We start from the raw sequence: 22,610 nt of genomic DNA, 5'->3' as shown, positions 1-22,610 counted from the left end.
TAACATCTAGTCTCTGAAGTGAACATATTTCACAGAGAATTTCAAAATTAAAATAATTACAATTAAAAAGAAGCCCATAGACTTCCTCCATTATCAGAAACCGTGGTAATCTGACTTGCCACATTCTAGACTTCCTGCATGTGCTGGATTGGGGATATGTGTTTTATGGTCTGAGTGACAGACAAGAATATGTATAAATGCACCAAGATATTTAATACTAGCACTATCTAGTGTTAAACTCTCGCCCTCACCTGGTGACATCGGCAGCTCATCCCTCATCGTCATCCAGATTGTCCCTTCTGAACATCGCCTGGGCCTGTCGGAGCACATCTCTTGCTTTCGCGGAACCTGTGAGAAGACAGTGTAACTGAAATAACGACATCAGCTGGCAATAGGCCTGGGCCCCTGTTTCACAAAGCTCGTAAGCCTAACATCTCGTAATGTTTCTTCCTCGTAGCATTTGTACCTCCTATAGGATGTAGATTCAAAGTTTAACATCCAGTAATCGTTCTCGTAGCGTTCGTACCTCCCATACCGTAACATAGAAGGTACGAATGCTACGAGAAAAGTTACGAGATGTTAGGCTTACGAGAGCTTTGTGAAACGGGGTACTGGTCTAGTTTCAGTGACCATCAGCTTTCCTTCCTGGGTGCTGTAGTGCTTTTACTAAGGCTCCGGGCAGTAAGACTACCTTCAAGGTGCGTGTAGTGCTTTTACCAAGGCTCCGGGCAGTAAGACTACCTTCAAGGTGCGTGTAATGCTTTTACCAAGGATCCGGGCAGTAAGACTACCTTCAAGGTGCGTGTAGTGTTTCTACCAAAGCTCCGGGCAGAAAGACTACCTTCAAGGTGCGTGTAGTGCTTTTACTAAGGCTCCGGGCAGTAAGACTACCTTCAAGGTGCGTGTTGTGTTTTACCAAGGCTCCGGGCAGTAAGACTACCTTCAAGGTGCGTGTTGTGCTTTTACCAAGGCTCCGGGCAGTAAGACTACCTTCAAGGTGCGTGTTGTGCTTTTACCAAGGATCCGGGCAGTAAGACTACCTTCAAGGTGCGTGTTGTGCTTTTACCAAGGCTCCGGGCAGTAAGACTACCTTCAAGGTGCGTGTTGTGCTTTTACCAAGGCTCCGGGCAGTAAGACTTCCTTCAAGGTGCGTGTTGTGCTTTTACCATGGCTCCGGGCAGTAAGACTACCTTCAAGGTGCGTGTTGTGCTTTTTACCATGGCTCCAGGCAGTAAGACTACCTTCAAGGTGCGTGTTGTGCTTTTACCATGGCTCCGGGCAGTAAGACTACCTTCAAGGTGCGTGTTGTGCTTTTACCAAGGCTCCGGGCGAGGTAAGACTACCTTCAAGGTGCGTGTAGTGTTTTACCAAGTGTCAATAAGGTGTGTGTTGTGCTCTGTCCAGTGGTCATTGACAGTGGGCCTACCTTTGCGGATACTTATACTGGTCAGTTACATCCAGTCGCTGCAGCCCGACCTGTGACTCACGGATGGACTGTGGGTGCTGATATTCTTGCCAATACTGCAGAAACACGCGGAATAATTAGGAAACGGACGTCAAGGACGCATCATGTTCTAGTCAAGGACATAGGCAACACGGGGACATATACAATAAGGGGAATTGTGCTTGTCAGGAACATATGCGTGAGTGAGCGAGTGAGTTTAGTTTTCCGCCGCTTTTAGCAATATTCCAGCAATATCACGTCGGGGGACACCAGAAATTGGCTTCACACATTGTGTCCATGTGGGGAATCGACCCTGGGTCTTGGGCGTGACGAGCGAACGCTTTAACCACTAGGCTACCCCCACCGCCCCCTTATGCGTGAGGTGGAAGTGCTTGTCCAGAACACATATGTGTCAAAGACTAGTGTTAGTCAGAGACCTACACCAATTTGGAACCTACCATTATCTGTGACAGTCGTACCAGTCGGGGGACCTGTTCTATTCATATATACTGTATAATATATTGCAATTAGGAAATTAATGCGATGACTGGTGACTTCACCCACCAGAGTGTTACTTACATGTTCCTGATCCGCTTCACTTGTTTGAGTTTTCTGGTCACTGAATCCTCTTCCCAAGTCACTAAGTCCGCATTGACCTCCGCGAACACGAAGGGCGTGTCATGGCCGATGTAGATCAGCCCTTCCTTGATGGCCTTCAATGGGGCGGGACCACAACAGAACGCGCCTGTAAATGCATGAAAGAGACAAGGCAATAGGTGAGTGAAAGGGATACAAGTTCTCTAACAATATATGTGTACGTTTTAGGGTACTGTATGTCAAGTAACATTGGTTGTTATCATATGTAATGTATTATTGGGCGTTATTGTATGTCAAGCATTAACAGCTGGTAACATATGTCAAGTATCACTCATTATTATTGCATATCAGGCATCAATGGTTGTTATTGTGCTTCAAATATCAATGGTTATTTTTGTGCATCAAGTATCAATGGTTATTATTTCGTGTCAAGTATCAATGGTTGTTTTGTATGCCAAGAATCAATGGTTGTTATTCTGGTGGCAAGTCTCAATGGTTATTATTTTGCGTCAAGTATCAATGGATTATTATTGTGCATCAAGTATCAATGGTTATTATTGTGCATCAAGTATCAATGGTTGTTATTGTGTATCAAGTATGAATGGTTGTTATTGTGTATCAATTATCAATGGTTGTTATTGTGTATCAAGTATCAGTGGTTATGATTGTGTATCAAGTATCAGTGGTTATGATTGTGTGTCAAGTATCAATGCTTATGTCGGTGTCCCTCCCACCTTCACTTTCCTCCTGGGGCGTGGCATCAATGGCCTGCCACCCGTCAAACTGTTTCCCCAGGTCTGGGCGACTCATCCATACCTCGTTCCATACATGAAAGTTCCTGGGAAATTAAAATGTTCTTTGTCATACGTAAATGGGCTAAAACTGAATAAAACACGACAGTCAGCAATACTATTGTAGATATGTACGCTTTTCCCCTGAACACGCAGTCTCTTATCAAATAGGCTCGTACATCAACCTGGGCGATGGGGTAGCCATATGGTTAACGCGTTCGCCCGGGTCCGATCCCACATGGGTACAATGTGTGAAGAGCATTTTGTGGTGTCCCCCGTCGTGAAATTGCTAGAATATTGCTAAAAGCGGCGTAAACCTTAACTCACTCACTCTTACATCTACCATGAGATACTGGCTACTTGCTACCCATGCAAATGACTATATGATAGTAAAACACGAACAATTATTCTAGGCTTTCTTATTTTTTAAATAACTTAAAAATATTTTTTTTCCAAACAATAATTGAAAATATCAATAGATGTCACAAAACATCAGAAAACAATATCGTTTTAGTCTATTAATTCCATAAATTTGTCAAGAACAGCATTGGCACCATCTTCCAACTGTCCGACATGAACCCCCATACTTACCATTTCCTGTCGCCGGAGACGTTGACATAGCCACCCGTATGGTTTGGGTCGGTATATTTCGTCTAAGCTTAGACGTTCCTTGTCAGTGTTGTGAGAAGATTCATAGTTGGTGACACTCCTACAGGGCAGTCCTATGGCTCGGCACACTGTGGATACAGCGAGCAATGTATTATTAATTACGGTGATATTCAAATTCATAAACATAACTTTCAGCCCAGAAAATACATGACTATAGCATGTGAGCGTTGTCACGACGCGTCAGCTTAATCTGACGCAGGTCTCAGACGTGTACCACTGTGGTGGAACCCACGAACACGGGTTTGGTGCTGGCAAACCTAGAAATATAATCGGGGAAATCGGGATTCGAACCAACAACCATAGGTTTTTGTGTACCCGGAGGGCGCATCACTGCAAAGATAATTGCGGCGCGATAGACGATTTGGCAGTCGTGTCCACTAACTTGTTGCATGTATGTCAGAAGGATAATTGTTCTCTATATTAATGATAGAATTGTTCGCCTATACTGATAACAATGATATTGACAGTTTTCCTTTGCTGATAATGACAATACTGAGTATTTCCTACTCATACGACCCGACCCACCCCACCCATGCCACTCCACCCCATCCCTACCCGCGCCCACAGGTAGTGCTATTACTCATTTAGCCCTCTTCTGCAAAGTAACAACACCGATTGTTTGTCCACACTGTTAAACAACAATTCGGATTGTTTATCTATACCGTTACACAACAATAGATTGTTCATCCACACAAGTACTGTAAGACAACAATACGGATTGTTCATCCTCACTGTTAGACAACAATGCGGAAACTCCCCATTCTTAAACAACAATTCTGCATGTTCTTCCTCCATGGTTAACAACAATACTGATTGTTCATCCACACTGTTAAGTAACAATACGGATTGTTCATCCACACAAGTACTGTAAGACAACAATACGGATTGTTCATCCTCACTGTTAGACAACAATACGGAAACTCCCCATTCCTAAACAACAATTCTGCATGTTCTTCTCTCCATGGTTAACAACAATACTGATTGTTCTCCCCACCTGTTACGAGGAGCCCTGAGAAGACCCAGCACTGTCCGAACTTGACCGGTTTGGTGGTGGACATGTACTGCTTCAGTATCTTCACACTCCCCTGTCCAAGTGTTAGGATGCGTGCCGCCGTCGAAACCGCCACGCCATTTCCCATACAGGACGCCGTTGTCATCGTTGAAGTTCACCTGAGCATTAATAAATATGACAGTGTGGCAGTGCACAATTTACAATTGGATGCGTTACATTTGTATATTTATGTGTATGTATATATTTGTATATATTTGCCACACACTTCACGTTCATTCGAAACAGTTACTAATGTGTCACTTTAGTTATCCTTCATGCCAAAGGTCAAGCTGACATAACGCACTTTGCAAAGGTAATTAACATCAACCATAAACCATTTGAAGTGTCTACTTCAAATTCAATCTATTATCAAACTAAAAGTGTGTTGACACTGATGTTAACGTTAAGTTTGATGACGGTGTAATACTATCATTGGTCTCATCTGGATCCTTACAGGGAATGTTTCAAGATCGAAGTGAGTGCACCTTCTAGACAAATGAAGTAAGAATATGGAATAATCCATGGTCACTGGCGTGAGTACTCACTATCTTGGAGAGCATCCTGGCAACCTTGCAGGCGTTCCCCATGGCTCGTGTCATCTTGAAGTTGAAGCCTTTCCTGAGAAGATGGAGAGCGGCGTGCAGGATGCCGTCTTCAAACTGGCCAACAGATTGGTTCAAATTATTTACAGGTTAAACCTGGTCCTCAAACGAGTTGGTGTCCAACTCAAAGGTTAATATCAACAACAGATTAAACAGGTCCTGAAATGACTGGGTGTCCACTAAAAGGTACATATCAACAACAGATTAATCAGGTCCTGAAATGACTGGGTGTCAACCAAAGGGTTCATATCTACAACAGATTAAACAGGTCCTAAAATGAGTTGGTGTTCACCAAAGGGTCCGTATCAAGCGAAGTAGTAGCAAATAGCGGTTCAGATTCATTAACATATTAACCTTAGTCCCTCAAACAAGTCAAAAACAACACACAGTCTCAAATCCAGACCACACTCAACCTGGTCATGACATCAACTAAAATTGCAAAGTCTTTTACAAATTCTGCACAATGCCGACTTATTTATTTATCGGCTAGGTAATGAAATACTATATGTCTTCAGAAAGATAGTTATGTGGATAAAGTGTATTGAAAACGATAAAAAACTATGGACTTCATACTGAATTTGACGCCTTCAACTTATTTACAACGCAGAATCTCACGATTTGGTATAACTCTAAATTTGTTCAAAACTCACTTATTACTTTGAATATGTTTATACATTTGTTGAATAGACAAATCAAAACTACAGAAAAAGCTCGAATTAATGTGTGAGCATGTTATGATACAAATGTTTCACTCTGCATTGTTATTTTGGCGGTGTCTGACAATACAAAAGCTCATTGTGTCGTCTCTCATTGAAGAGGACATGGGTGATCGTGTCCATACATGCGAATGTTGTCATGATGTGCGACCTGTTAACGCCATCTTGTCAGTGGGTATGCGTGCGTACTTCATACAAGAACAGTTAAAAATAGTCTTGTTCTATATGTATGCATTTCTAAAAGGGGCATCGTAGCATGGTCGCATTGCCGTGTTGTCTCCCTTAAATAAAAAGCAGAAAGTGTCAATTAGCCAACGCGCGACAATGCGACATCGCGACATTTCCTCGAAGTGATTTCAGAGTTATTAGGGCTGCACGGTATATCGCCATACTTTCATTGACGACAAATGTTTACCATCGTTATTCAACCACAAAACTGCATACTGTAATATTATAAATTGTATAAAGAAAACAGAATCTGTGACTATGCAACCTAATTTTGAGATTGCTGTTATCAGAGCCATAACATGTATCTTTAGGAACTTATAATATAGAAAATAGGATTGACATGCACAGTTAGTGTCACTCACTGTTAGAGCTAAACAATATAACTGGTTTACCGGTATACCGGCTCAGACATAAAATGATATGTATTGCGATACGCTGATCGAAAGCCGGTATTTTTACATGCAATCGGAAAACTTCGTAACACTCAAATTCTTCGGATATTTCCGTTTTCACACCAGAAGTCATGCTTTTTGTAAAATGGCGACCCTCAACAACGACCATTGTGGTGCCAAATACTAGGGCAAAGGATTCACTATGGCAGCAATTGGGGTTGAACCACTGTGTTGATGTTAAATTGTTCTTTCGCATCACAATGTATAACAATATGAAAATTCTCTGCAATACCCACCTACTCACTGTCAAATGCTTAAGGTCCCAACATATTGCAATACGGGTATCTGAATTGCAATATATTTACTAATACAATTTATTTGCCAATGCACAGTCCTAATAGTTATGACCTATTTTTTAGAACAGAATCAGACGAATCAAATGACTGCTGCCTTGGTAACAAGAGTGTGTTTTGTTACTTATAGTATTTATATTCGTTCTTCGTTTAAACCTTAAAGTTTTGAAGTGTAAACTATTGCAGCTATGTACCTTGGAACGGTATTTATACAAACCACTTAGGCCTGTTTACCCACCCTCAGCCACGTCAACTTGAATACAATATGTTGAATTGATAAAATTTACTGGACGAAGCTAGGTCACCATGACCGATAATGTCGTGTGCAAACTAACAAAAACCGCTAAAAACAATGAAGTTTGGTTCGAAAACCTGTCTCTTCACAGGGCGTACAATACACAATATTTACAGGCGGCCGTCATTTAAGAGGTAGTGGTTACGAAAAAAGGATATTTGTCTAGCTTGAACTACAAAGATATTTACAAGCTGTAAATGAGAACGTAATATTACAACTGTACATCTGGTGGTATTACTGACACCTGGCTGATATCCATTGAATATAAACAGAACCACATTATGTAATGTGATGTTATTGTGGTGAGTTAGTGAGTGAATGAGTTGGGTTTTACGCCACTTCTGGCAATATTCCAGCAATAGCACGGCGGGTCACACCAGAAACGGGCTTCGCACATTGTAATAATATTGGGCATCGAACTCAGGCCTTCTGAGTGACGAGAGAATTCTTGAACCGCTGGACTACCCTCACTACCCTAGTGACTTTCGTCCTGTCAATACATGCAGCTTTGTTGTGTCGTGTGTCGAACATTTTCATCACTGTCTGGGCTGTCTGAGCTGTGTGATCAGGCTTGGAACTTCTCACTTTACATTGTTGTCAAACGTTGCACTGTGCAACATTCCAGCTACGTCAGAGCTGGCTGTAAATAATAGAGTCGTGACCAGAAAATATCTCCCTTCCAGTGTAAGCTATTAGTAGTATAGTAAGGGTCCGCTGATGCTCTACACCAGACCCCATCAGTAACTCACCTACCCGAGTTGCCAATAACTCACCAGACCCAAACAGTAACTCACCTACCCGAGCTGCCAATAACTCACCAGACCCAAACAGTAACTCACCTGACCGAGCTGCCAGTATCTCACCTTACCGAACTGCCAGTAACTGACCAGACCCCATCAGTAACTCACCTGACTGTGCTGCCAGTAACTAACCAGACCCAATCAGTAACTCACCTACCCGAGTTGCCAATAACTCACCAGACCCAAACAGTAACTCACCTGACCGAGGCTGCCAGTATCTCACCTTACCGAACTGCCAGTAACTGACCAGACCCCATCAGTAACTCACCTGACACATCTGCCAGTCACTCACTGGGAACGCAACTCACCTACCCGAGTTGCCATTAACTCACCAGACCACACCAGTAAATCACCTACCCAGGCTGCCAGTAACTCACCAGATCTCATCAGTAACTCACCTACCCAAGCTGCAAGTAACTCACCCAGACCCCATTAGTAACTCACCTTCCTGAGTTGCCAATAACTCACCAGACCCAAACAGTAACTCACCTGACCGACCTGCCAGTATCTCACCTTACCGAGCTGCCAGTAACTGACCAGATCCCATCAGTAACTCACCTACCCAGGTTGCCAGTAACTCACCAGACCCTATCAGTAACTCACCTACCCGAGTTGCCATTGACTCACCAGACCACACCAGTAAATCACCTACCGAGGGCTACCAGTAACTCACCAGACCCCAACAGTAACTCACCTACCCGAGCTGCCAGTAACTCACCAGACCCCATCAGTAACTCACCTGACTGTGCTGCCAGTAACTAACCAGACCCCATCAGTAACCCACCCACCCGAGTTGCCAGTAATTCACCAGACCCCATCAGTAACACACCTACCTGAGGTTGCCAATAACTCACCAGACCCAAACAGTAACTTGCCTGACCGAGCTGCCAGTATCTCACCTTACCGAGCAGCCAGTAACTCACCTGACCCAATCAGTAACTCACCTGACACATCTGCCAGTCACTCCCTAGAACCCAACTCACCTACCCGAGTTGCCATTAACTCACCAGACCACACCAGTAAATCACCTACCCAGGCTGCCAGTAACTCACCAGACCCCATCAGTAACTCACCTACCCAAGCTGCCAGTAACTCACCAGACCCAAACAGTAACTCACCAACCCGAGTTGCCATTAACTCACCAGACCCCAACAGTAACTCACCTACCCGAGTTGCCATTAACTCACCAGACCCCATCAGTAACTCACCTACCCAGGTTGCCAGTAACTCACCAGACCCCATCAGTAACTCACCTACCCAAGCTGCCAGTAACTCACCAGACCCCATCATCAGTAACTCACCTACCTGAGTTGCCAGTAACTCACCAGACCCCATCAGTAACTCACCTACCCAAGCTGCCAGTAACTCACCAGACCCCATCAGTAACTCACCTACCCGAGTTGCCATTAACTCATCAGACATGCATCAGTAACTCACCTACCCAAGCTGCCAGTAACTCACCAGACCCCATCAGTAACTCACCTACCCGAGTTGCCATTAACTCATCAGACATGCATCAGTAACTCACCTGACCGAAGTACCAGGGCTTGCCGTTAATGTTAAAGTAATCTCCCTGGTACAACACTCCTGAGTCGTTTTCCACAGCCTCCGCTAGCCACTCTGGGTCAGGCAGATACACCACATCCTCTGTCCCGACAGAACGTACATTTCATCAGCCTGAATCCCTGCAGATTCATCCTAGTGTTCATTAAACAATTGTCATATATCCATGTACCGTACACATGCATGGTCAAACAAGTGAAAAATATTACAAACAAGCACTAGGCTCACATTTAGTCCAAGAAATAATAAAAGGAGTCCACACGATCACCTTCTTCAGACTGAGGGCAAGTTAGAGTTACCGAATATTTCTAGAAAAGGCTTGGAGCACTATTCAATCCTAGAAATATAAACATCATGTCACAATATATATTCCAACCAAAGGAGCCCTGGACATTAAGAGCAGAGCAGTCTAGGCCTTTAAAATTACTCTTGTCTGAGTTGGGCCATTTTCTTTATTTTTGTAATCTGGGGAGGGACTACAGAACCTGTAGCGTCAAGGTGAAAATAATTAGTCAGCTGTTTCACTTAGCAGTACATCAAGACCTGTCTGTTAATATGGAATGGAAGAGCTAACTGCTGTGTTCTACTTGGGTGAAACTAACAAACAATCTTATGGAAATGACTATCCAGAGATTATGATTAATGTATTATATCAAACCGTTGATCAGCGGATCCGAGAATGTCTAAAGGAGGCAATTCTGCACATCGAACTTTATGGCATAAACCACTTTGCTACCGTACATCTGAGAAAACTATTTCCGTTTCGTTTTGCTCAATATATTTCTTTTCACGTGATATTTTTAACAGTTGAATTGCTTTTGCTTTTTAATGTGCATTTGTATCAGCTTTCTATTCCCCGGAGATCTAATATCAATTCAATAGTTTAAATTCTATGTTATTTCGTATTTACCAGTATTACCGGGTGATCTAAAACACTCCTTATTTGAATATTGTGTCTCACCTTTTACACCAAGGATTAAAGATGATAATGATGTCGTCATTGTGGTTGTACTGCCAGATGAGGTCTTTGCCGTTTTCGACGTCCACGGCGGTCCTGACAATCAAGTCCCACACTCCAATAGGGGTAGAAGCTGGGAGAACACTTCTACTGTGAGAGAGTTACCTCCCTTCTTGACGACGGTGGCGCCCCATTTGCGTGGCTTATAGGACGTGTCTTCGTCTTCCGTCACCCTGAAGAGCTCCTCGACTGTGCTGTCATTTTCTCCAGACGCTGCATGAAGAGTCATGATAAGTGGACAGTGCATCAGAGCATCAGAGCATCAGTGAGTGAGTTTAGTTTTACGCCGCACTCAGCAATGTTCCAGCTATATGGCGGCGGTATGTAAATAATCGAGTCTGACCAGACAATCCAGTGATCAACAGCATGAGCATCGATCTGCGCAATTGGGAACCGATGACATGTGTCAATCAACCAAGTCAGCGAGCCTGACCACCTGATCCCGTTAGTCCGCCTCTTACAAGCATAGTCGCCTTTTGTGGCAAGCATGGGTTATCAGGGCATCTAAGCATCAGAAACAATTTAACCATCAGTGCACGGTGCGTGTCAATGCCGGTTATTACCATCACACGGTTCAAATGCAAACGCAGCCACTATTGGACAACTTGCCTGTCAGTAAAGTTTTCCTAGACAATTTGCAATACAGTGGAACTTCCTTAACGTGAGTTCAGTCTATTTCGATGCCTTGTTTCAGACAGGGAAGAATATATATACGGATACTTGGGTGGATACTTCTGTCTGGAACTACAGTGACGTAATTTTGAATTTTCGTAGTTTTGAATCCATCGGATAAAAGTGGTATCCGTCAGGGTCATTTGCAATAAAAATATGTACTAAAGCAAAGAAACTGACAGGGAAAAGAAAATATACCAAGTTTCTATGTAACTGAGAAAGAAATGTTGTGAGAATTGGCTGTCTTTTTACCAGCACTAGTACCTACAAAAAGGTATTCTGTGGCTGTCTTTGTAGAAACTCAAGTTGGTGCAGTACAAACGGGGTAAAGATGCATTTGTAACCTCTTGATCCATACACAATGTTCAAAATGTTGTAACTCTGAGTCTTAAAAGATCAAATCTATTGGTTTTCACTCTGTCTGTATATTGCGAAAGATTATATTTTAATATTTAAAAGCATTAAACCAAATTGTATTTTTAAAAATAACACTACGTAGAAAAAATGACTTGTTTGCTAACTAACTTCAATTGAAAAACAAAATTAATATAAGTAGTTGAAGATTGGTGAACAAATTAAAGGGGACAATGTTTATCATTATCGATTCAATTATAGATACCGAAACGGCTAGCAGCATCCGTTTCCATACATGTGCTGTGGACTTCTGCGGCTTGGGATAATATCTAGTATTTTAAACATGTTTGACCGTAATATTTCATTTTGCTGCAGTATGGATAATTTATTAGCGTAATGAAAATGCAATTACCCAGCAAGCACAAAACAGCCTGTATTACAACCTAGAGTAGCCTTCCTTTGTGAATCACTGTATTGTCCGGTCCACACTCGACTATTTGCATACCTGAGTCAAATACTTGAATATTGCTCAGTGGAATGTTCCTTGTTTGCATGTGTTTTGTTTGCTTCTTTGCGGAGGGTTAGTGGAATGCGAAATGGGTCTAAATAATATATGGTACACACTTACCTAAGCTGAACAAAAGCGTGATGTCGTTCCTGGCGATGTCGTAAGGTCTGTCGAAGGTGATGGTGATGAAGAAGGTCTGACCTCTCCTGACCACCAGCTCGGCTCCCTTATGACCCCTGACCTCTGTGCACTCATACATGTCTGTGTGGTGCTGCTTGGTGTTCTCCGATATGTTAAGGTCAAGGTTGGTCACGTGCAGTTTTGAGGCCAAATCGTCTCCTGTAATCTCCGATCGTTCATCCACCCTTTCCTTGTCTCCTGTTTAAGAAACATAAAATGGTTATTTGTTTACCTTTGAAAGTCAAAAATGTCTTAAATATTCCATTGTCCATTCTACATATTCTGTTCTGGAAACCTCATTCATTTTAACGTGTTTTAAACATTCAAGCACACGTGGATACAATGCGTAACGCCCATTTCTCGTGTTCAAGCCTGGTAAAGCGGGTTTTATACACTAACTCATTAGAATTTCTTAATTTCAGGCATATAACCACTATCAGCCTCTTTGTACCCACGATTGTCTTATCAAAGACCACATTAAACAGATTCTTATGAAAGTAATAGCCATGTACTTTGTAAGTCATTTCATAAATTATATATTTGTAACGCCTGCCTCTTGGACAGATAAGTAAGCGGCTAACAGCCACATCCCGGGGCTACCATGGAGTGAAACCAACAGCACCTGCCACATCCTGACCAAAGCTTTCTTGGTGCCTCGTGGTTATCTCCCTTTCCCCCAGGTCGTCTCTCCACCTGTTCCGGAAGTGGCTGTCGAGTTCCAGCATAGTGGGCCGTGTTCTCCCAAAGGAGTACCATGATTCGCTGAACCGACTTCTCACTATTCGAGTGGAACTGTAACATATTGTCATGTGGTTATTTTATGCTCTGGCCATGTCCTTTAGACTCAAAACGTTATATTATTGTAGGTTCACAGTAGGTCAAGTCTAGGCAAGACCTCAATTGCGCCAAAAGTCGCCGCCCTTGGTTACGTCCCTTAGTTGAATGCCGTAGACCCTGACCATGGCTTCGAATTCCGTTTCGCACCATAACTATGTTGGTAGCCTTCACCCAGGTGTTAGACTCCTAAGTCAACGTGAGGTGAGGTGAAATTGGGTTTTACGTCGTGCTTGAGAACATTTCCCTCATATGACGACGAGCATGCGTGTGTATGTGTAGGTGCGGCTGCTTGTACTAGCCTAGACTTAAGCTGGTTTTATAGTGCTAGCTCACTGAGATACCAAGCCGCAGTGAAGCATGAATACCCCACTCAGACGGTTACACTGACTCCGAGCCGACCAGTCCTTGTTGTACCCATTAATGCCGAGCGCTAGGCAGGGACCAACAAGTACCATATTTTAACGTCTTTTGGGTATGACGCGGTCGGGGATCGAACCCGCGACCTTCCGCTCTCCGTCTAAGTCATGCATCACTTAGGGATATTCAATAAAGTAATACGATTAGTTCCGCAGAACCCAACTAACTCGCAAAAGACTTGGGCTTCAGTTCTAACTTAGTACAGGTGCTTTATAACATACTTGGCTTAGACTGAAACTACACCATTACACCGTCATTCTCTTCCCACAGAGCTTACTTGTCATATCTTCCTACGTAACCTCTGTTCTAATACGGCCATATTTCCCGGTTCTCGTAAAATCCCCTAGCGGCAAAAGATCGCAACACGAATTATCTCCCTTCTTTCTATCCAATCAGAACACGTGTTACATCGACTTAGATTTAACTTGACTAACACAAGCAAATGTGAGGCCACAAATATCCCCATCTACCGGGGACGTGTGTTGATGTTACACACAGGACGTTTAATGGCTAGCTTGTTCGTTTTCAACGAGGGCGATGGAGACACCACTGATCCCCCATAACATGACTGTGTTCTGTCTAGAAGAAACGTTTGCGCATCGCGCAGGGGAAGAGGTTTAGTTTTCTCGAAGTATACGGAAATTACCGAGGCCTTGCGAATGATCACTTTGAAACAACGTCGCTGATTGCACAACTAAATCTGATTACCTCCAATCACGAGTCTTGAACGCTCACACCTTGAAAGGGCCGTATTAGAACAGAGGTTACGTAGGAAGATATGACAGGAGTAACCTCTGTGGGAAGAGAATGTTACACCGTATAATGGTCGTTATTTTAATATGATATTCCTTTTTCATTCTTTACAATACAGTGGGTGACATACACCTATTTCCAACGAACGAAGAACTTATTTACGACAATTATATCAGTTCACATTGAAGGTGATGAAGGTGAGTCTGACCTGAAGTTGAAGCTCCGGAAAGACATCGTCGTTGTTGGCGTCAGTGTATGATGTTGAAGTTGTTGCTAGAAACAACGCCTCTCAAACACCTGGCGTTGTATCTGCATAAGTAAAGTGGACAGTTAGACACATGCATTTCCTTCTATGTTCTATCATCTAAGGATACACTTAGACTGGAAATCTTAGATTTCAATAACATTGCCTCTGATCTAAGTACCCGCAAGACTTCGGCTCAAAAATTCATTATTAATTTCTCTGAATCCTGCTCTGAAGCAGTTTCTGCTACTTTTTGTGTACATGGTCTGGAGACCAAGACAGAGAGATACGGTATATTTGAGTGAGTGAGGGGGTTTGGTTTTATCCCATGAATATCACGGCGTGGGCACCAGAAATTGTCTTTGTACATTGTACCCATATGGGGAATCAAACCGGGTATTCGGGTATTCGGTGTGACGAGCGAACGCTTTAACCGCTAGGCTACCCCACCGCTCCCGGTATCCTTGAATCCCCGTTTGTATTCGAGACATAAGGTGTATGTCCACCACTGTTTGTGAAGTCGCATGTATTTTGACACTATGCTAAGACTGCATGGAAATAGTTCTGTTACAAGTGAAGAGAGAACTGCAACATTATTACTGCAAAGTTGCTCATTTAGTCACTATAATTATTCATCAATTAAGCAAAAGATTGAACTGGTTTATGTATGCAACATACAAAACCAATTCGCCATCACAGCGCCCTTCTTTGACATTATGCGAGGTCGATCACGAGCTTTAAGCCTCGTATAGGGTGAGTGAGTTTAATTTTATGCCGCACTATTCAAGCTATATGGCGGCGGTCTGTAAATAATTTAGTCTGGACCAGACAATCCAGGGATCAACAGCATGAGCATCGATCTATGTAATTGGATACGATGACGTGTCAACCAAGTCAGCGAGCCTGACCACCCGATCCCGTTAGCCGCCTCTTACGACAAGCATGGGTTACTAAAGATCAATACTCTAACCCGGTTCTTTACGGGTGACCTCGTATAGAAGTACTTGTTGGCCTTACATGACGTTTAGAAGATATAGCCACACAGTGCTCGCTCAGATATTTTGGATGTGACTTGTGACTAAAGCGCGCAGGGCTCTCTAACATCAACTCCGTCCAAGAACGTAAAGAATCAAAACAGTTTTAAATAGTTAAAGATTTGTTTCTTTCTGTATAAATAATCCCAAAACACGAACTGTGTGCTTTCTTTTGTATGTCAGTTTGGTTATGGAAAAACTAAATCTATCGGGGCTATTTGCACCATGCGCACGTAAAGAAGAGCATGATCCATAGCCCATTTATCCATTACTTCATGTGACACATAGTCACTGCGTTGCATATACACGTATACAAATTGTAGAGTAACATCACGTGCTTGCCGCACCAAGGTGTCTGATATAGTGTCAGGGGGCCTACAAACAATATTAAGACTGAAGTGAGGAGCATGCAGAGATGTACATTGTATGTACATGACTCGTGTCGACACCCAGGCATCTCAGCGTGTTAATACAACCACGCAATGAGTCCAGGTCGTTTAATTAACTTTATTGCGGTGAGCACTTAATCTGGACAAAGTATTTAGGTTATATCAGGTTAGGTTATTTAGGATATGACATCATGATGGTAGACAAAGTACTTTGGTATCGGGTTGTTAACAACTTTGAACGAATTTCATTATTTTGGCGTCACATCATGTTAGCATGCAGTGTAAACAAAGGGTTGTTTAAACCTACATTTTGAATTAGCATTAGAGGATATCTGTAAACCAAATCGTCCTGCTCCGTGGGTGGTGGTGGGAAGAGTGACAGAGTGAGTGATGTTGGAAAGAATGGAGGAGTGAGTGATAATGTGTAGGCGAGAAGGGAGAAAGTGTGTGAGAGTGATGTAGGCGAGAACGGAGAAAGTGAGTGAGGAAGTGATGTAGGTGAGAAGGAGAAAGTGAGAGAGGGTGATGTAGGCGAGAACGGAGAAAGTGAGAGAGAGTGATGTAGAGAAGGAGAAAGAGTGAGAGAGTGATGTAGGCGAGAAGGGAGAAAGAGAGAGAGTGATGTAGGCGAGAAGGAGAAAGTGAGAGAGTGATGTAGGAGAGAAGGGAGAAAGTGAGAGAGAGTGATGTAGGAGAGAAGGGAGAAAGTGAGAGAGAGTGAGAAAGTGAGAGAGAGTGATGTAGGCGAGAAGGGAGAAAGTGAGAGGGAGTGATGTAGGCGAGAAGGAAGAAAGTAAGAGGAGTGATGTAGGCGAGAAGGAGAAAGTGAGAGGGAGGAGTGATGTAGGCGAGAAGGAGAAAGTGAGAGAGAGTGATGTAGGCGAGAAGGAAGAAAGTGAGAGAGAGGATGTAGGTATGAGAAGGAGAAGTGAGAGGGAAATGATGTAGGCAAGAAGGAGAAAGTGAGAGAGAGAGTGATGTAGGCGAGAAGGGAGAAAGTGAGAGAGAGTGATGTAGGCGAGAAGGGAGAAAGTGAGAGGGAGTGATGTAGGCAAGACGGGAGAAAGTGAGAGGGAGTGATGTAGGCAAGAAGGGAGAAAGTAAGTGAGAGTGATGTTGGTTGGAATATTTCTGGGAATACGGTTGGAATATTTCTGGGAATACGAATGGAATATACCTGGTATACAGTTGTGATATTGCTGGAATACTGATGGAATATTCCTAGGAATTCTGAAATACGGTTGCGATGTTATTGAAATACGAATGAAATATTGCTGGAATTTGAATATTGATGATGCGTGGTTTGAGTGGCCAAGTTAAAGTGTTCGCTCGTCACGTCGAAGACCCGGGTTCGATTTCCCACATGGATACAATGTGTGAAAACCACATGTTGCTGGAATATTGCTAAAACTGTATTCAGTCATTGCTGGTGTATTACCAATGCTGCGTTGAAACCCTAACCACTCATCCTTAGAAAATAACATCGCACTAGCTCCCCATCAGGATAAATACTCATCTATTCGGGACCAGAGGTAATATACTCTCCCAAAAAAGAAACGCAAAAGGTTTTGCTCTGTTTATGAGTCCTATGGTGTTTATGTTTTGAAACATGACAACAAAACGCACCATCCGTAAAATACCCGTATTTAACAGCATGATTTTCAATTTCGGCGTGTAGTGTCACAGAATACCCAGTTCACATGCAATGCATGTGAAAGTTGGGGATCAGATAGTCTCAATGATGGGTATAAAAGGTTGATCGTTGTCTGTCGATTATTCACTGTATTTGGAATATTGTTGACGAACGCAAAATGCCACGTCTAAGTGAAGCCAACCGTCATATCGCCATTGGTTTGCTTGAAGCTGGCCAGTCTCAACGCGCAGTTGCCCGACGCATGAATATTCACCTAAGCACCATTTCACGGCTCTGGGAGAGATATTGCCGGCAGAATGCGGTAGCAGATGCCCCACAGTGGGCAGTGGGCGACCTCGAGCGACCACTGCGGCGCAGGATCGCTACATCCCGGTACATCACCTGCGTCATCGAACAGCTACGGCGACCAGTACCGCTCGACAAATACCCGGATTGAGGAGGCTTTCTGCACAGACCGTCATGAATCGGTTGAGAGAGGCTGGTTTACGTGCCAGAAGACCTTATTTTGGCCCTGTGCTTCGACAACAACATCGTCGACATCGAGTTCAATGGTGCACCAACGTTCAGGCCTGAACCTACCGAATTGGCGTAGAATCTGATTCAGTGATGAATCACGATTTCTATTGAGAACGACGCGATGGAAGAATGCGGGTGCACAGACGTCGACGTGAACGTTTCGCCGACGCTTGCGTTCCCAAGGTAGTGGTCAGATTCGGCCGGGAAAGTGTTATGATGTGGGGAGCGATCACCCGCCATAGGAGAAGTGATTTGGTGATGATCCAGGGCAACCTGACAGCTCAACGGTACTGTGACGAAATCCTAAGCCCACACCTCCTTCCAATCATTGATCGCCAGAGGGAGTTGTTTCAACAGGACAATGCAAGGCCCCACACAGCACGTCACACTAGAGACTTCCTCCAGAACCACAACATCAATGTGCTCCCCTGGCCCTCAAGATCACCGAACTCAAACCCGATCGAACATCTGTGGGATGCCCTGGTCACAGCGCCACCACATCGTCTCCATGTGACACTCAAACTGACTTTCCTCGAGTTGGTGCCAAAGACGGATAACTCTGCATTCCCAGTGTGCAATTTCGCTATATTTCATTGACTGATAAAGCCTACAAGATGTTTCAAAATAAACATAAAAATACAGTTGAATTCCTATATGCGTTTCTTCTTGGGAGAGTATATCATATTTAAGGTGACGTCATGTCCTTATTTCGACTCTGCTTTTAAACTACTAGAGTCGAAACGACCCGTGTTGGCTGTTTAAGAGCTCTGTAAACATTGATTGAAAAACGCAGAGTAAAGGTGTGCACATATACACAACTGTTCAAACATACCAGGTTGTCTCGCTCACACATGCACAGTTCGGTAGTGGTGTGTTGCTGTCGGAGTAGGCATATTCCTCTATACAATTGCTTAAAATGATCAGGTGAAATGATGCCCCATATTCCACACAAAGAATGTTACACATAGTTTTGATTTTGAGCTGCATTGTACATGCGAAAAAGAACTGACAGAAACGTATTAAAATCATCTGAATAAAACAAACATCAACAATTTAAAAGGGCATGTAACGACATAACATTACCGTAGTCTACATAAGTTACATATAATAATAATAATAATCCATTTATCATGCGCATCGCTCCATGCACAGTGATGCTCGAAGCGCCCAAGCAATTTGATTATCATTACCCTGGACATATAGCTAGAGTATTGCTGAGTGCGACGTTAGACACCAAACAAACAAATACAAACATTTGCTGGGTCAGCCTTTGAAGGATCAAAGTGACATAAATGGATGATATGTGTTTGATCAACAATAATATGCGATCCTACCTGAAGATGCAGACGAAGCTACAGGTAAATCTTCACCAACAGGTCAGGTATGTAGACGCCTGGTTTTCTTTAGACTGTTCCCCTACTGACTGTGATGACTCACCCGAAACACCGATGCACTTATGCGAAGATATATTTCACAGCGGCAGACCACTTGGACAAAAGGAACCGACAAACGGTCGTTCATAGGAACGTGGGCTCGGCTGTCGTAGATATAGTGTGTCCTTATATAGGTGTGTTGTGGCCTACTTTACTGATGGAGGGGGTTGTAGAGGCTGATAGGCCGCTGGGAATGAATGGGTTTAATCTTGTTAAAACATGTGAAACGTTCGTGACGTGTCATGTTTTACAGCTGAAAGGAGAATGTAGCAAAAAGAATTCGGGTGATCCTGACACTGTTAGACTGCTAAGGCTCAACGTCAGCTCAGGTACACCTGTCCCCTCTACACGCAACCCAGACAGCGAATTAGTGGAGCGGCTTAACAGATAAATTGTGCATTTAATGATAAAAGCATAAAACTTTGCACATTTATTGACTGATGCATACTGAACATTTTCAGATATGGAGACCCTCAAAATAATTTCATTTCGCGCATGCGCAGAAGGTTTTGTTTGTTTTGCCTCCTGATATATGGGAGCGGTCTGTAAATAATTGACTCTGGACAAGACAATCAAGTGATCGACAGTATGAGCATCAATCTAAGCAGTTGAGATACAATGACATGTCAGCTAAGTCAGCGAGCATGACCACCCGATCCCGTTGCCTTACCCGAATCTTCATGGGTCTAAACTTTGACATCAGCCTTCCACACACCCTCGAGTTACACAAGCGAGAGGGGGGCGTGGTTGACGAGCTGTCGGAGCTGGCTAAGGCGTCAGGCTAGTGATCCAGCGAGCTTGGGGTGCCGGGATCGAGCCCACCTGTGACCGGGTGTAAAAATCCTGGAGTCGACTTTGTGTGCAGACCCTTTCACTGTTGTCACAACCCCTAGTGTACAGTACACAACCATATGCACTTAAAAGAATCCACGAATCCGTTGGTATATGACCAGATGGTGGCCACATGAATACGTGAAAACACCTAGTTGCGGGTACAGCAACGTGCAGTAAACGTGGACAAAGTACTGTGTCTATGTGTCCCAGTCCACCCAGCTGTGAATGGGTACCTCCTGAGGATGGGAAAGCCTAGTGGCTGCAAGAGTTGCATGATCCCCAGGGAGTTCAGATAATAAGATGTGCCATTTGAGATTGACATCCAATGAGCGAGGGAAAAACAAAGTGTCTTTAAACAGCTGAGTTGGATATTGGCGCTATACAAATATCAGCATACAAATAAGGAACAATATAAGGAAACGCGCTGTGTTCGCTGTAAGAGGGTGTGTATTGCTGTAGAGTGCTTGAAGAATGTCAGCGAGCCTGACCACCCGATCCCATGAGTCGCCTCTTACGACAAGCATGGATTCCAGAAGACCATTTCAAATTCACATCTTCACGGGCGTCTGCAGAAGGTAAATACAACTTTGCCTTTTCTCGCTACTGATTTAGCTTTGGAAAGGCCATCAATGCATTACATGTTAACCAAAATAATATTTACCCACATATTCTGGTTCAATGTCTTGAGAGTCCAGTGTATTTAAGTGAGGACTGTTTGCACTTACATATGTTGTTACATCCCTTTCTGCAGCCACAAGAGACCACCTCCTGACAAGACGTTGAATCTGTGTTGAAGTGTCATCCATTAGGGATTATATTTACCACTTGCTTGCTGTATCCAGAGTAAAGGCTGTGGAAGAAGTGACTTACCCCATATATGTCCTGCCTGGTCAGTTGGTTTTCACATGCTGTACAGAGCTGCATGCGTTGGTGGGATGGCATGTTTTGAACGTTACTGCAAGCACTACAACATCTGCAGCTACTGTCGTAACATAATCCGTTCATGGCCATGTTTTGCAGCATGAGCAACATGAATTATGACGTCAGTATCGGATTCTTGATGACTGCAAGGGACAAGTGAAGACATATCCATCAAATGTTTTGACAGTACCAGGTTTCAACTTTGAACAGTGACAGCTCCGGCAATAATTAAAGTGGTAACAGTTGGCTCTTCTGATATTGCTGTAACGTAATATTATGCTTCTATATACGCCAACACATCACGTTTTGCACCAGCGCGAAAGCATCCATTTTCTGATAGGGATGGTGTCTGCTTTTCATACTGATCGGAATCATCATCAGAAGCGCTACAATTTCCTGAAATGATTTAGAACACGGCAGTACTTTTGACAAGACAAGACACAGACGTTCAGAAAATACATGATGGCAAGCTATTGGCTTAAATGATGCAGGGATGTTCTGTCGCAACATTGTACGCTAACCACATGGCTATAAGTCACCTTAAGGGGAATCTTGTGGCCACCGGTGAAGTACAATGTCGTCCAAGTCCTGGCAGACTGGGGAACACCAATGATCTTGATGATCGCGTCCAACTTCGTCTTGCATGACATCACTAAGACAAACCAGGCCGAAGAACTGCAATGGGGAGTGGGGGTCTCTTAGACTCTCCATCATTACCATCAGAAGGAGTCTGCGACGTCAAAGGGTGCGTCGTCCGATCAGACGTCCCTTCGTCACAGATAGGAGCAGGCAGAAACGTCTGGTGTGGTGTGCAAATGGTCTCTTGAAAGTCGCTTTCTATTACATGTTACCCACGGCCGTTGTCAGGTATAGAGACGTCGTATCATCAGGAGATGATCTATGCAGCTGAACCCAACAGTGTTTCGTATGGCTGCAAGTTGCATCTCATTACAGTACCTGGGAAACACAAAGGTCAACGTTTTCGACAGGAAGTACTAGATGCCGCCATAGGGCCACTTTTTTTTATCTTTGCCAATCGTCAGATATTCAATAATGACAACGCTAGGCCGTCTCGTGCCGTCATCACCCATTTTAGGGAACAATTCCATCGAAGCATTACCATGGCCCGTAAGGAGCCCCAATAGATACCTCATTGAACATCTTTCGGACTATGTTAGATGCTGGGCCTTATCCTGTTCAAAGTGAAGAATTGAGGCATACACTGTATCGGGTATAATACGATGCTTGATTGGCTGTATAAAGAGGAGACTGCACAGATGTCCGAAGGATGGTTACACAAGGAACTGGTGTGGTCACCTTTGGTGGTTCATACAATCAGAACAAC

The 22,610-nt window shown here is 43.6% G+C and overlaps 2 protein-coding genes across 2 annotated transcripts; both read right to left on the bottom strand.

Annotated features, from left to right (window-relative positions):
- Positions 1 to 281: 281 nt before the first annotated feature.
- Positions 282 to 3,459, bottom strand: LOC124259149 (protein-glutamine gamma-glutamyltransferase 2-like). Its single transcript, XM_046693244.1, has 5 exons — positions 3,424 to 3,459; positions 2,776 to 2,879; positions 2,024 to 2,189; positions 1,456 to 1,521; positions 282 to 348 (listed from the first exon to the last, which is right to left on the bottom strand). Exons 2-5 carry the CDS (start codon positions 2,849 to 2,851, stop codon positions 282 to 284), a joined length of 375 nt encoding a protein of 124 aa, XP_046549200.1. The 5' UTR covers positions 2,852 to 2,879; positions 3,424 to 3,459.
- Positions 3,460 to 5,040: 1,581 nt separating this feature from the next.
- Positions 5,041 to 19,601, bottom strand: LOC124259148 (coagulation factor XIII A chain-like). Its single transcript, XM_046693243.1, has 7 exons — positions 19,412 to 19,601; positions 14,449 to 14,549; positions 12,856 to 13,025; positions 12,174 to 12,431; positions 10,625 to 10,732; positions 9,467 to 9,585; positions 5,041 to 5,211 (listed from the first exon to the last, which is right to left on the bottom strand). Exons 2-7 carry the CDS (start codon positions 14,472 to 14,474, stop codon positions 5,041 to 5,043), a joined length of 852 nt encoding a protein of 283 aa, XP_046549199.1. The 5' UTR covers positions 14,475 to 14,549; positions 19,412 to 19,601.
- Between the last annotated feature and the right edge of the window lie 3,009 nt (positions 19,602 to 22,610).

This window comes from Haliotis rubra, unplaced genomic scaffold (assembly GCF_003918875.1).
Source record: "Haliotis rubra isolate DU_JTF1 unplaced genomic scaffold, ASM391887v1 Scf710, whole genome shotgun sequence".
NCBI classification, from domain to species: domain Eukaryota; kingdom Metazoa; phylum Mollusca; class Gastropoda; order Lepetellida; family Haliotidae; genus Haliotis; species Haliotis rubra.
Note: the sequence above shows the minus strand (reverse complement) of the source record. Positions and strands in the feature narration are given on the sequence as shown.

Coding starts and splice junctions, on each gene's coding strand:
- LOC124259149 (XM_046693244.1), bottom strand. CDS start 2,851: ATGAGTCGCCCAGACCTGGGGAAACAGTTTGACGGGTGGCAGGCCATT. Junction 2,190..2,775: donor GCCCCAGGAGGAAAGTGAAG/GTGGGAGGGACA, acceptor ATGCATTTACAG/GCGCGTTCTGTTGTGGTCCC. Junction 1,522..2,023: donor GTGAAGCGGATCAGGAACAT/GTAAGTAACACT, acceptor GTGTTTCTGCAG/TATTGGCAAGAATATCAGCA.
- LOC124259148 (XM_046693243.1), bottom strand. CDS start 14,474: ATGTCTTTCCGGAGCTTCAACTTCAG. Junction 12,432..12,855: donor CTTTGGTCAGGATGTGGCAG/GTGCTGTTGGTT, acceptor TTTCTTAAACAG/GAGACAAGGAAAGGGTGGAT. Junction 10,733..12,173: donor CACGCTTTTGTTCAGCTTAG/GTAAGTGTGTAC, acceptor CTCTTCATGCAG/CGTCTGGAGAAAATGACAGC.